The sequence below is a fragment of the Pelophylax lessonae genome (assembly GCF_965119305.1).
Source record: "Pelophylax lessonae genome assembly, chromosome: 1".
Classification (NCBI taxonomy): domain Eukaryota; kingdom Metazoa; phylum Chordata; class Amphibia; order Anura; family Ranidae; genus Pelophylax; species Pelophylax lessonae.
Window position 1 is genome coordinate 638,234,635 of NC_138768.1, and position 14,580 is coordinate 638,249,214.

The 14,580-nt window shown below is 39.7% G+C and overlaps 1 protein-coding gene across 1 annotated transcript in view; it reads left to right on the forward strand.

The window, feature by feature from the left end:
• Positions 1-14,580, forward strand: part of LOC309565405 (UPF0462 protein C4orf33 homolog) — a 186,097-nt gene that overhangs the window by 57,820 nt on the left and 113,697 nt on the right. Inside the window, exons 2-4 of the mRNA XM_082270349.1 lie at positions 7,912-7,945; positions 8,213-8,393; positions 12,838-12,898. Of these exons, the coding sequence (XP_082126475.1) occupies positions 7,912-7,945; positions 8,213-8,393; positions 12,838-12,898 (276 nt within the window). The remainder of the gene's footprint in view (positions 1-7,911; positions 7,946-8,212; positions 8,394-12,837; positions 12,899-14,580) is intronic.

A 14,580-nucleotide genomic window follows, 5' to 3' on the forward strand; every position in this document is an offset into this window, starting at 1 on the left:
TATAGTGCGCTCAGCACAATCATAAATATTAAGCATATAACATCTGAGATGACCTAAATATTATGGTGATCTTCATACAGTGGGAAAAACCATATGTGAAAATTATTTATGCAAAAACATATAATTTATAACAATCGTGAAAAAAAAATATATACAGTATATATACAGTATATATATATATATATATATAAAGTCCTCCAATTGATCCAGATAATCTCAAATAGCCAAAGATCAACCTTCCATCAATAGTGGATCTTCAATCTTGCTAATCTTAGACCGATATGTGAAGGTGAAATAGAAGAAATAGCCTCTTACCAGATAACACTAAACAGTGAGCCTTATTGGCGAATAGGCACTTTCCACATGTGAACAAATGAAATCAAGTGAGGTGACACCTCGGTGGTAATGCAAACTTCTTACCAGAAGTATGTAGAGGGTAGGCATAAACCACTGTTGTTTATACGGATGCACCAGATAGAAGGTATCCAATGGCGGCTTCAATGCGTGGGCTGAATGTTTCTCCACTCCACCATATCCAACTCACGGATGTGGCTGGCGATACTGTACTCTAATGTGGCTCCCCCATAACAAAAGATATAAAGTGCCAATAGTGCATTATCCTTTTAAAAAAACTTTATTAAAAAAGAAACACACTTACATGGCAAATGGAAGGAACTGGGCATAAACAATGGTTCCAAATGTACTGAACGTGACCACCTGCAGTGCGGAACACGTGGTGTGGCGTGAAGGCCTGGCTACTCCCCCCGACACGTTTCTCCTTATCAGGCTTCAGCTGGGACCGGAGCAAGTCAACTGGAGGGCGTCAATTTTATTTGAGTACAGCGTAGGGATAGATCTATATGGTTTTTTTCAGGGCCGATACCGATATTTTGGTCACAAAGTATCAGTATCGGCCGATATGGGCCGGTATTTTGTACATTTAAAGTTTTGAAAAATAAAGAATTTTTGACACAAATCTGCTACTGAACTTGTTAATGTTTGTTTATTAACATTAAAGGCTCGTTCTTCACACCTTACCTGCATTAAAATTGGTAGGAAAACCACACAGCTTTCACTTGCAGGTACATCAGTTTCAGTTCATGTGATCGAACGAGTCCTAGAAGAGTAGACAACTGTGAAAAAAAAGTGCTAGGAAAATAATAACTAAAGGCTTCCCAAAGCAAAATTTACATAAACTGCTGCAGTAGTGCACTCACTTTCAATTAAATCTAATAGCTGCAGTGCAAAGACAGTGGACTGGACACTACCATGTTTCCCAAAAAATAAGCCCGGGTCTTATATTAATTTTGGCAACAAAAGACACAGTAGGTCTTATTTTCGGGGTAGGTCTTTTAGCTGTAATGTGCTGTGTAATGTGCTGTCTTCCCTTCCCTCCCTGCCTGCCAGGAATCCCATGTGAACCTAGTTTAGTGTGATTAAAATTCTAGAATCCACTTTATTAGTGTTTTATATAATGTCCAGTGTGTGTTTTTGTAAAAGAATAGTGGGAAATACCTTCATTACATCGCTGCTCCGGGCTCTCCTCGCTAATCTCCCGCTCTGCTCTTTTCTCCTCTCATAGCTGTCAGAGGAAGATCTCAGTCCCTCCCCTCTGCAGTGTACACAAAAGCCTCGGGTATTAGATTAGAATAGTGTGAAATACCATTCGTTACATCGATGCTCCGGGCTCAGCTTATCTCCCGCTCTAATGTCCTTCTCTTCTCCCCAATTGACAGCTGGGGGTCACGGAAGGGCCGAGCAGCGATGTAACAAAGGTATTTCACACTATTCTAATTGAATAACTGCCGCTTCTGCTTCTACACTGCAGAAGGGAGGGGCTGAGATCATCCTCTGACAGCTATGAGAGGAGAAAGACAGCAGAGCGGGGAATCAGCTGAGCGCCAAGCGCCAATATAACAAAGGTATTTCACGCAATTAGATTACAAAAACACACATTGGACATTGTATAAAACACTAATAAAGGGGATGCTAGGATTTTACATACACTAATATTACATACATTAATATCGGTAATATCAGCAAGTTCCGGGGCCGATACCGATATATCGGTAAAAGTGAATATCGGCCCTCTGATAATCGGCTTAGCCGATAATAGGTCGATCCCTAGTACAGCTTCGCACGACCGCGCAATTGTCAGTTAAAGTAACGCAGTGCCGTATCGCAAAAAATTGCATGGTCATTAAGGGGGTTACAGTACTTCCTTCAGATCCAGAAGTGGTTAATATACGCCAAGTGCAATTATTTACAAATAATCGCACCAACTGTTGTCACCCTCTCACCAAGCTGCCTGGCGATGGTCTTTTAGCCCATTCCAATCTTGTGTAGGTCTACAATCTTGTCCCTGACATCCTTGGACAGCTTGATTGATTTATTGCTTCTGTGGACAGGTGTCTTTTATACAGGTAACAAGCTGAGTTTAGGAGCACTCGCTTTAAGAGAGTGCTCCTAATTTCAGCTCGTTACCTGTAAAGAGGACTCCTGGGAGCCAGAAATCTTGCTGATTGATAGGGGATCAAATACATATTTCAATGATTAAAATGCAAATTCATTTTTTAGCTTTTTTTAAATGCATTTTCTGGATTTTTTTTATTGTTATTCTGTCACTCACTGGTAAAATAAACCTACCTTTAAAATTATAGTCTGATCATTTCTTAGTCAGTGGGCAAACCTACAAAATCAAATACTTTTTTCCCGCACTGTTTGAAGGAATGTAGCCACCCTCTCTTTTTTGCTCCCGAGATGGACTATGGGATTGGTAGTCTGCATAGAGTAATGCACATGACCTTCAGGAGCTTACCAAGAACACTAAAAAGAGGCAGAAAAACACAGTAAGAACTAATTTACTCTTGTGGTTGGGGGGGGGTGGTAAAAAACATTTGTTGAGCTACCTTTTTGCCATCTCCCAAATGCTCTATTTTAAGCTGCAAAGGCAGAGGACAGGGTAGATACACATAGCTCCCAACTGTCCCTAATTTCGAGGGGCTGTCCCTCATTCAGAACAAAGGGGTCAATTCACTAAGCTTTACCGCATGCAGTAAGGGTATTATGTTTCTGATTTGTATAAATTATCGTATGCGGCAAATAAAATCCAATTCATGAAAAAAAAAAATACAGATTTTGCGGTAAATACGGGAAAATAATAATTGGTGGTAAATATCGCAAAAATTGTGCAATAATCTGTTAAGTCCAATTCACAAACAAAACAGGAACTAATAAAAGATGCAATTTTTAACACCACCCTTTTGGTGGCGGTAACCAGTGCGGTACCAGAAAAAGGGGCCTATTCAAGCCCTCAGAAAGGGGCATTCCACCCACTGAGAGTCTAATTCAACCCACAGAGGACCCACAGAAAGGGGCCTAATTCCATCCACAGAACACCCACAGGAAGGGGCACTATTCCACCCACAGAAAGGGGTGCAAGACTACCCTCAGAGAGGGGTCTAATTCCATCCACAGAACACCCCCAAGGAAGGGGTACTATTCCACCCACAGAAAGGGGTGCAAGACTACCCTCAGAAAGGGGTCTAATTCCACCCACAGAGGACCCACAGAAAGTTGACACTATTCCACCAGCAGTGGAGACACATAAATGTGGCATTATACATTGCGAATACACAAGTATTTTTTTTTTATTTTTATAAATCAAAAAGGCATGATGTGCAGTGCAAATTAAATGCAAACATTGGCTAAAATGTAACATCAAGAACTTTTTTTAAAAAAAATAATACCTTTTTTTTTTTTAAAGTAAATGTTTACAAAAGTGAAACAATGGAGTATGTCCACCATGACAATTATTCCAGCTAAAAGTGACCTCTTGAAGTGGTCACTGTAATACTTTTGGTTATATACACCATTAATACAAGTTAACCTTGACGTGAAAAATAAATAAAAATGTTTTAAAAATTTGTAAAAAAAATATAATTAAGTTTTCTTTAGTTTTCACATTATAAACATAGACAGCAGCACAGAATTGGGCCAAAAAAACATAGAACAAGCTAGTAAAGAGCACTTTCACATTTTTATGAAGGTATGGCATCTATGGATTTAGTAAAGGAGCGCAACACAGCTTAACAGCTATTTTCAGGCAACAGAGTTCCACATGGAAAAGACAGCTTAGATTACCAAGCATCAGGAGACATTTGAGAAGGTAGTTCAAATTTCAATGCCTCCAAAAAGAGAATACTGTAAAAATGTTAGATTAAAAAATAGTTTTTTTTTGCAAAAGAAAAATAACAAACATGTTAAAACGTAAAATGTTATAAGGAAATTACCTTAAACAACCCTTAAACAGCGGCACGTGCGATAAATTACTGCATGAAAAAATGCTGTAGTTACCGAACAATTGAAAAAATACCATATTTGTTATTTAAATTAACACTAAATTCTTAGTGAATTGAACTTTCACAACTGATTTACCGCATGCGTTATTTTACTGCATTTTTTTGCTGTTATTTAACTCTTAGTGAATTGACCCCAAAGTCCCTCTGTCCCTCTTTCAACCTCATTTGTCCCTCATTTTGGTCTGATCGTTATAAATGTATATAAAATGCACTATTTAGCTATCAAAAAGTGCTTTATAGTGCTAAACCTTTAATCCAATTTTTAAATTGCTGCATTTGTAATTTCAAAAGCCAATATAAAGGAATAGTAGTGGTAAAAAAAAGCATTTGTGGGTTTAGCCAATACTTTTCTATATGTACAATTCTCCTTAAAAAAGGTCCATGGCAGGGGGTGTGTCCTATGCCTACATACTTTTGCTAATAGGTGTTGCTCATTCTCATGGCAGAAAGTTGGGAGGTATGTATACATGCTGCAGTGAGTGGCAAAAATGATCCTCCTCGTCTTGGTCCGAGGTAGTAGTGTCCACCGAAAGCGACCCATTGACCCTAATGAGGCTGCACCATGACCGTGTGAAATATATGCAGAGTTAAAGGAGTTAAAGTGGAAGTAAACCCTCCTATCATTTTCAGCCAAGGAAGCTGCCATCTTGGCCCCTGTTTGATCTACAACTGCCATGATGCTGCACATGTGATCAGTTATCACACCAGCCATTGGATGGTTGGACAGTTTGGTTGAAAGCACAACCAATGTGACAGAAAGCATTTCTGGCATGCCGGGAATGTAACTGGTTTTTGAAACTATTAAATCAATCGGTTTACTTCTGCTTTAAAACAGGCGGTGAGGAGGCAACGTAACACCTCCTCACCACCTGTCATATGCCCTCTGAAGAATGATCCACCACAAAATGGGTACCACAAATGTAAATGAGCCATAAGAACTATTAAAATAGATTACAGGGCCAATAAGTAGTGGGTGCGTATGAATTATTTTTGGGGAATAAGGTGTCACTTTAACAGGCTCTTGCAAAATACAAAGCCTACGTGCAAAATATACCAAACCTTAGCAACCAAGTAAGGTTCAATTTTCTGCAGTCAAATGAGAAAAACGACAAAAGTCAAGTTAAATGATGAAGTCTGATTGCCTGCTATGGTTTACACTACTGGATAACGGAGCCTTTTCAAGCAGCAAGAGAACCCAATCAGTGAGCTAGTAATGCATTTCAGCAAACTGCAGCTGTACTAAAATAAGACATTTCACTGAGATCGAATGTACACACAGCATACTCCGAGAACATCTCAGGGCAATAGTTAACAGGAGTGTACTTCTAGCAACCTGAACAGGGTACCTACTACCTACTTTCTATTTTTTTTTTTTATAATATGAGTAATAAATAAAGAAACAACTTATTACAGATTTTTTTTTTTTTACAGAAGCAGGCAGGTGTGGGTTTCAGCATCACAAGCAGGCATTTTTCTAAGAAAACCAGATTCCAGACAAAGGGAAAAGGGGTGAATTTGTGTACTAATGCAATGCCTGAATGAAAGTGCTAAGCAGAAAGACTGGGCTTATTTCAAGGCCTAGTTTCCTTCTGTGCTCCCCCAAAGCCCTGAACTCCTAGAAATGCACAGGAGATATAGGCCCCATTCACACTAGTGCGACTTGTCCTGCGATTTTGGACTGCAAAATCGCATGACAAGTCGTTTTCCATTATTTTCAATGAGCCCCATTCATATCAGTGCGTTTTGAAGTCGCACCGACTTCAAAGTAGTTCCTGCACTACTTTGCCACGATTTTAATGTGTTTTGAGGCATATAGCCTTGCCATTGCTTTCAAAATCGCGGCAAAAATCGCGCCGCAAAATCGCGGTAAAATTGCGTCGCAATAGTGTGAAAGGGGCCATAAGTTTCTCTCCTTCCCTCCCTCAGCAGCATAATGAGAAAACACCTGATTAAGCAGAGGTGGCTGGGCATGTGATCTGCTGCCAGAAATGTAGTCCTCCACAGTTAGTCCTGGCATACGGGCACCCGAGCTGAGGCCCAATTGTATGCAGCTTTCCTAGAGGACACAGCCATTGCAGAGAATACCGCACTGACTGCTACCAGCGTACTGTGCTTCAACTGGGGTGGTCATACGCCTTAAGCTACCTAAGACATGCTGCATTTTATTGCAGAGCACTGGACAGGATTGCATGTCACTGCTGTACAGTGACATAAACAAAGTGTCGCTTTTGTGCACTTCAAATAAAGTTTGTACAAATATCCCAAATAAAAAAAGGGAGCTGTATGATGCGCTGCACCACACTGCCCCCTACCCCTGGCTCACTACAGTCAGAACAGACAGCTCCCGGACAGGATACCTCTGCGAATGGGCTCTAACTATAAAAACTATGCAAAGGGAAGTTAGGTCAAAGCTGTTGTTTTAAGCCCTTGTCTAGGATTAGCAACAGTGGTTAGTGGTAATCACTGGTTGTGGACCTTTCCCCTCTGGCTATTATCTAGCACTTAGGCATTGGTTTAACTTGATGAGAGGGACTTATAGTGAACAACACATACTCCACATCATTACACTTTTTCCACAGCCCTACAGTACCTTTATTTTGTTATTTCATGTTGTAGCCTTGCGACTTTTGTGTTGCCAAATTACAAACAATTGCCATGGTTTTTTTTCTTTTAAACATCTTTCAGCCTCTTTCAGCCAGTTCCTAAATAGATATGCTTACTATATTCATTCCTTAGGTTGGGCTTCCTAATAATGACACTTGTGGAACTGTGCTATGTACATCAGAACTGCCACTTATGCCCCATACACACGTGCAGGTTATCTGCAGACTTTTGTCTGCAGACTTACCAAAACCATATAATATGAGGTCAAACCTAAACACTTTCAATTTGTATGCAATCCGGCAGGCCCTTGCACTACATAGAAAAGGTAAGTCTGCAGACAAAAGTCTGCAGATAATCTGCACGTGTGTATGGGGCATTAGTCTCCACTGAAAACACACGAGACAGGGTGACAACACAGGGGACATTGGGAGAAAAAAGAAAAATGTAAAGCTGTATGGTACAGGCTGTAATGCAGTAGGCAACACTAGTCAACCAAGCAGTATAGCATGCAAAAAGTTTATTTGTTTAAAAAAAGTGAATATGTAGTTCACCACAGTGTATGAAATTGTGTTGTCACCCTACAACAGGAAGTGCCTGAAGGACTTTCATGACAGGATTACCAAGTGTGATTTTAATGAAATTTATAATTAATTAAAAAAGAAAAGAAAAGTACTTTTAAAACGACATTAGCATGTTAAAGATTGTATGAGATTTTGGTGAATGAGTTTACATACTTAAAGGTTTTCCCACTGACTGTGAGGTTACAATGTTTTCACCCAAGATTCATACATTCATTCAGGATTCACGCACTTTTCCAACGGAATCCAATGTCTGAATCTTGGGTGAAAGTTACATGAAAACAATCTTAGCTAGACCCCACTAAATATTTATATATATATTTTTTTTTATACTAAATTGCTTTTTTTTTTTTTTACTTTTTTAAAAGGAACCATGAAGACTCAACCTTCAAGGAAGGACAGGTGAGGGTTCAGTGAATTTTTACTTGCATTGGGAAATCTGTAAATACTTGATTTCACCCCCACTCTCACAGGATGAATGTACGTGTGGTTTCATAGGATAAATATCTTTTTGTGTGTGTGTATATATATATATATATATATATATATATATATATATATATATATATATATATAGTGTATATATATATATATATATATATATATATATATTCTTAAAGTGTGATTTTACTTAGTCTTTTCCTAAATGATATTTCAATTTTTTTTCAGCAAACTTACAAAATAACTACAACATGGGACAGCAAACAAGTGCTGCATGAGCCAGTGACGATCACATTTAAGCCACATTCAGATGGACTGCTGTTGGAAGTTAATGCTCTTTTCTTTGATGACCCTCGTGCACCCCCAGGGGAACCTGGAAAACCCTTTAATGGACTTTGGGACTATGAAGGTGAATGAAATAAATCCAGATCATTAAACGTATTAGTTGTCCCTTATGTATATGTGATATTAGTTCAGCATAGGTCGAGTCATTGACGCGGGTGAGTTTCTTGCTTAGTCGTGTAGACTTGAAGTTTCATACTTATACCAATTAGAAAAACATGTGAATGTTAGAAGAAAGTTCTGTGAATCCTGTGTGTAAATAAATAAATAGACCTCTAAGAGTCTCTCACACACTGGCAGAAGGAAAGAATTATACATGCAAAACAAAGTACCCACATTATATGCTTGCAGCAATAGCAGTATTTTTACACATCAGTGCTGGTTTTGCATGGCACAGTAGCATGCCTATATACTGCCCTTTTTGTCAGTCCAAAAGGGATGGTGACCCATGGTTGAGGTCAGTTTGGTAATTAACCCTTTTACAACTTTGCCACGTGCATCCAGTGGTATTCACATGGTCTGGCCTGCCAATGGCTTAGTCCCACCTATTAGTTGGAGCTTATGGTCATAGGCAATTAATTATTGGCTCCATCTAGTGGCCATGGGTGTGGTATTTTCCTGATTCAGTCTATTCTGTATAAATAAAGAACATTCTACCACTGTGCTCTGGGAGCAGTGTTCTAAACACTGCATCTGGAAAAGGACAATATACAGGTAAAGGTAAAAAGCAGAGCTATACAACTAAAATAGAGTTTTCCTCCCTGCAACCCCTCCTTTCTCCACAATATATAAAAGCTAGAGCTTTCTTTTGGTGGTATTTGATCACCTGTGTGATTTTATTTTTTGTGAAATAAACAAATTCTGCTATCGACAATTCTGAAAAAAAAAAAAACAATATTTTTCACTTTTTGCTATATAACATTCCCAAAAACAAATTTAAAAATTACATTTTTTAATAATTTTAGGCCAATTGTATTCTGACCAAATGTATTCTGCTACAAATTTTTGGTAAAAAAAAATCCCAATAGGCATATTTAGATTGGTTTGCGCAAAAGTTATCGCGTCTACAAACTAGGGGAAATATTTATGTAATTTTTATTTATTTTTTATTTTTTACTAGTAATGGCGGCGATAAGCGATTTTTAGCAGGACTGCAAAATTGAGGAGGACAGATCAGACACCTAACTGACATTTTTTACACTTTTGGGGGGATCAGTGACATTACTACAGTAATCAGTGCTAAAAATATGCACTGTTACTGTAATAATGACACTGGCAGGGAAGGGGTTAACCCAAGGGTGATCAAAGGGTTAAATGTGAGCCTAGGGGGTGTGAGAGGGATGGGCTTTTTGGATCAACACAGGAACCTGTGTTTCTAAATAGGAGGAACACAGGAGGCCTGTGATGATAACTGACAGAACGATGGTCTGCAGGCCCCACAGATCAGCTTCCCCTTTTGCGAAATGCCGCGCGTGCATACCCCCATGCTTGCTCCTGAGGAGCAACGTATGGGTATGACGATTTGCATAGCCGAGCCAGCCTGGCAGCCTGCTGCAGTATATCTAATGGTTAATAATCCAGCCTGCCCCCTTGCCACTATTCTTGTCTAGGCAGAAATGATATGTCCAGCTCCTGCAGCCTTATGAGATATCTCTGTCACCCTTGTTATCAGGAGGCTGCAAGAGTAGCTACTGGAGGGAGGACCTGATGGCTCCTCACGAGGGGCTGGCTGCCAGAACTCAGAAGAGCCAGCCAGCTCCTTATGACATAGGAAGGGAGGATAGTAGCAAGGGACCTGTGGCAGTAGCACAGTAGGACAATGGTGGATTTACTGGACAGGTGGGTATGTTTTCTGAATACATACATAACAGGTAGAAGGGGATAAAGTTCCTCTTTACCATTCAACCCCCCCCCCCCCCCCACTGTCCTTCCCAGTTATACACTATATTTTCAAAAGTATTGGGACACCTGCCTTTACATGCACGTGAACTTTAATGGCATCCCAGTCTTAGTCTGTAGGGTTCAATATTGAGGTGGCCCCCCCTTTGCAGCTATAACAGCTTCAACTCTTCTAGGAAGGCTGTCCACAAGGTTACAAGGTTTAGGAGTGTGTCTATGGGAATGCTTGACCATTCTTCCAGAAGCGCAAATGCAAAGTCAGGCACTGATGTTGAACGAGAAGGCCTGGCTCGCAGTCTCCACTTTAATTCATCCCAAAGGTGTTCTATTGGGTTAAGGTCAGGACTCTGTACAGGCCAGTCAAGTTCCTCCACCCCAAACTCACTCATTCATGTCTTTATGGTCCTTGTTTTGTGCACTGGTCTAAATCATTTGGTGGAGGGGGATTATGGTGTGGAGGTTGTTTTTCAGGAGTTGGGCTTGGCCCTATAGTTCCAGTCAAGGGAACTCTTAAGTCGTCAGCATACCAAAACATTTTGAACAATTTCCTTGGTAGTTTGTCCCCATCCGGGGGATTCTGTCTGCTCTGGTCTTGAGGTCCGTGCTCTGATGCCTCTCTTGGAGGGATTTCTTCTATCTTTGGCATACCTACGCCATATACATTTGGCTAATTGCTTCTATGTGGTTACAGCTACCCTCCTATGTCTTGTTTAGACATGTGTACTATCTACCTCGGCTTTTGTCGGCATCATCTGACAGACTCATCCCAGCAGACCCCCCGTTATGATTTACATTTTCTTTTTCGTTTGTATATTGCCCGATATATGGGCGTAAGTCCACTGTGAAGCACTATCCGTCTTTATAGGGAGTTTTGTACACCATTAGCTCCAGAAGAAGCTTGATCCCTCAAGCGAAACATGTAGGGCATCTGGCTACATGAACCATTCCCTATTCCAGGGTCATACCAGACAAACTCGGGGACGCTAATAGCCTTGTCTTTGGCATCGTCTTCGAGCCCTTTAGGATGTGACGTATAGTATCCTCTTACCACCACGTTTCATGTGATATGCAACTATCTATCATATCATTGATGTACATTTATGCTTTAATGCCAAGTTATATTTAGGCGCTATTATGTATGTATTGTGTGTATATGTAATCACTCCCCTATGTGGGGGTTTTTCTTCTTGTTTTTACTCGTCAATCAATAAAAAAGTTTTTACTCTACCCCTATCTGTGCCTATAAAGTCCACCTATTTTTTCTTCAATTTTTGATCTATGAACTAGGATGTGGCACATAGTTCCTTATCATTGTTGCGCCCCCGTTTGCTGTTAACCCGGCTGCGCATCCTTTCCATTTAATTTCATGTTCCTAACTTTGTGGGAACAGTTTGGGGATGGCCCCTTCCTGTTCTAACATGCCTGCACACCAGTGCACAAAGCAAGATCCATAAAGACATGGATGAGCGAGTTTGGGGTGCAGGAACTTGACTGGTCTGCACAGAGTCCTGACCTCAACCCGATAGAACACCTTTGGGATGAATTAGACTGGAGACTGCGAGCCTGCCTGACCTCACAAATGCGCTTCTGCAAAAACGGTCAAATAGTCCCATAGACACACTCCTAAACCTTATGGACAGCCTTCCTAGAAGAGTTAAAGCTGTTATAGCTGAAAAAGGTTGGCAAACTCAATATTGAACCCTACAGGCTAACACTGGGAAGCCATTAAAGTTCATGTGCATGTAAAGGCAGGTGTCCCAATACTTTTGGTAATATAGTGTATTTCCTGGGCTGCTACTTTAATTTTAAAAAATATCTAGGTTGCAAATGTTTATCCATTGTTGTTTCTTTGATGGAATAAAATAGATGCAATCAACACCAATACAAAATTGTTTCTATACCTTTATTTTTAATATAACTGGGTTAAAGATACAACTTTTTTAATGGCTTAAACAGGACCTCTGAAGTATGCAAGGCTTTATTTATGAATAAGGTTAATACAGCAGATAAAAAAAATGTTATGGTTAAAGAAATGTCTACATTAATATGCAGAATGTTCCTTATGGTAATAACCAGTGAGTAAGTACACCATACAGAACTATAATACCAGCCACGACATATAATCGTTCTTCCAGTGTGAATTCATGGGCACTGTCAGAGCTGTGGTCTGCAGGCTGACCGCAGGTTTTTAAATCTTGTCTGTGCTTCAATGCATCATTTTAAAGCCATTATTTGTACTAGATTTATCCTGGTTAAGGGGCATATTTACCTCCCAAATATTATTGATGGGAGCCAGTGGCAGAGACAGATGGAAAAGTCAATATTTCTAGTGACCTAAGATGTCACCATTACTATATGGAGCCTGAGCAGGAAGCCGCTTACTGGAAGAGCAAAATATCTACATCAACTACATTTTCCAGAACAGCGAGCAGAGACTGGCTTTATACACAGAACTCTCTGTATCTCTGGGCTTCATAGCTCTTTTATGCAATAGCAAAAAAAAAAAAAAGTGATAGCACTGGCATCTTCCTATGTATCACTTAGCCTCTATCTAGCCAATAACGTTTCATTTTTTTCTCTTCACAAAATTGCTTTTTTCCATTTCTCCACAGTGGTTGAATCTTTTTTCCTGAACAGCCAGACTACTCAATATCTGGAAGTAGAGCTGTGTCCGTGAGTATATTTCCGTCTTTGTATAAAATCATTTTTAAGCGACAAAAACAATGACTTAAAGCCGACAGCACTGAACTGTGAACGCCATAGACATTTAGCAATGGAGCAGGTACAACACTTACTGCAAATGTACAGAGTTTCTATAAACTGTTAAGCTTTGACAGCCCTGACCCTTTGTCAATGTAAGTCAGGGAAAAAAATGGCTCTATTTTACACTGTCAGTGAAACTCAGCCAAGAGGGAAGCATTTGGATTAAGACATGTTTTAGTTGGCTGATGTACAAGCGAGCGTGAAGTCTTTAAATCTTGCTACTGAGAAAGATTCTGAATGACATATACACACTTCTTTATCGACACGCTGCAATGTCTTCAGCGGCCAACCGTTGTAAATGTTGATGTTTTAGGGAACAAGATAGTGGTTATGAGTATGACCTACACTGCCCTATGTGCTCCCGACTTTACCACTCTCCTTTGAATGGCTTGATCATGTATCCTCTAGAAATAGCTCCTTTTTGATTTTCTGTCTTTTGCTATAACATGTTAGCAGGTTGACTTTCTCTCAAGCCTGAAATGGCAAGTGGAAAACTACTTAGATTATCTGTAAAAATATGTGTACAATTTTCCTCTGGCAAGGAGTAAGAAATCACACTGTGCTATCATCCATAGAGTTCCAAGGGGGCAGGACTCAACTTTGAGTGGTGACATACTATAAGTGCTGTGAAAAAGATTACCCCCTTGGTAGATGGGTCATTAAAGGCAACCGCTAACCAAAATATGTAAAAATGTAAATTGTATTTGTTCCATATAAAAATAAAATGTGTATCATATAATTATTGTGTACAAACATACAAACACAATGACAATCATAAAAGTATCCTGACTGAGCTGTCGGGTATCGTTCAACTATTTACTGAGACATTTGCTGATCCTCATATTTTTCCTGACCTTCATTTCTCCAGGAATACTCATATTTATGGGACTCATAAATACTACAGACAACTTAACACCTCATTAATTTTGGAACACCATCTGGCCTAGTTTTGAGGACCATTGTTAGACCATATGGAACTGTTGGATGGTTGAGATGTCCCCACTATAAACCATTACATGTTACCATCATATTACCTCGGCATTTTCATTGTAGAATCTTTTTCCGGTTTTTAATAAACACAGCTTCTTTCCATATCATAAAATATCCTCATTTCTGGGAACCTTGTAACCTCTAGCTCCTATATCCCCTTAAGAATGGTGGTGGTCACCTGAAACATGTCGGGTACTGGAGGAACACTCCCAAGAATGAGGCTGTGATAGTTCCATTAAGATCATCCCCAGAGCCGTGATACTTTTAGGCCCTGTTCACATCTTGGATTTTTCAGCTCGTAAAACGCTCATCTCTGAAGTCTCAAAACGACCAACAAGCAAAATCCCATTCATTTCAATGGCCCCTGTTCACATATGAGCGTTTTGTCACCTGAAGCAAAACGCCTGAAGCTCAAAAAAGTACATAAGCTTCTTTTTTGGCAGATTAAAAGCGTTTTTGTTAGATGTCAATGCCTGCCTCCAAACACCTGCAAAAAACACCTGCAAAAAAAATAAATAAATAAATGACTGAAAAACAGCCAAAAAAAATCTGAAAATGATATGCTCAGGTGTGAATGGAGCCTTATGATTGTCATTGTGTTT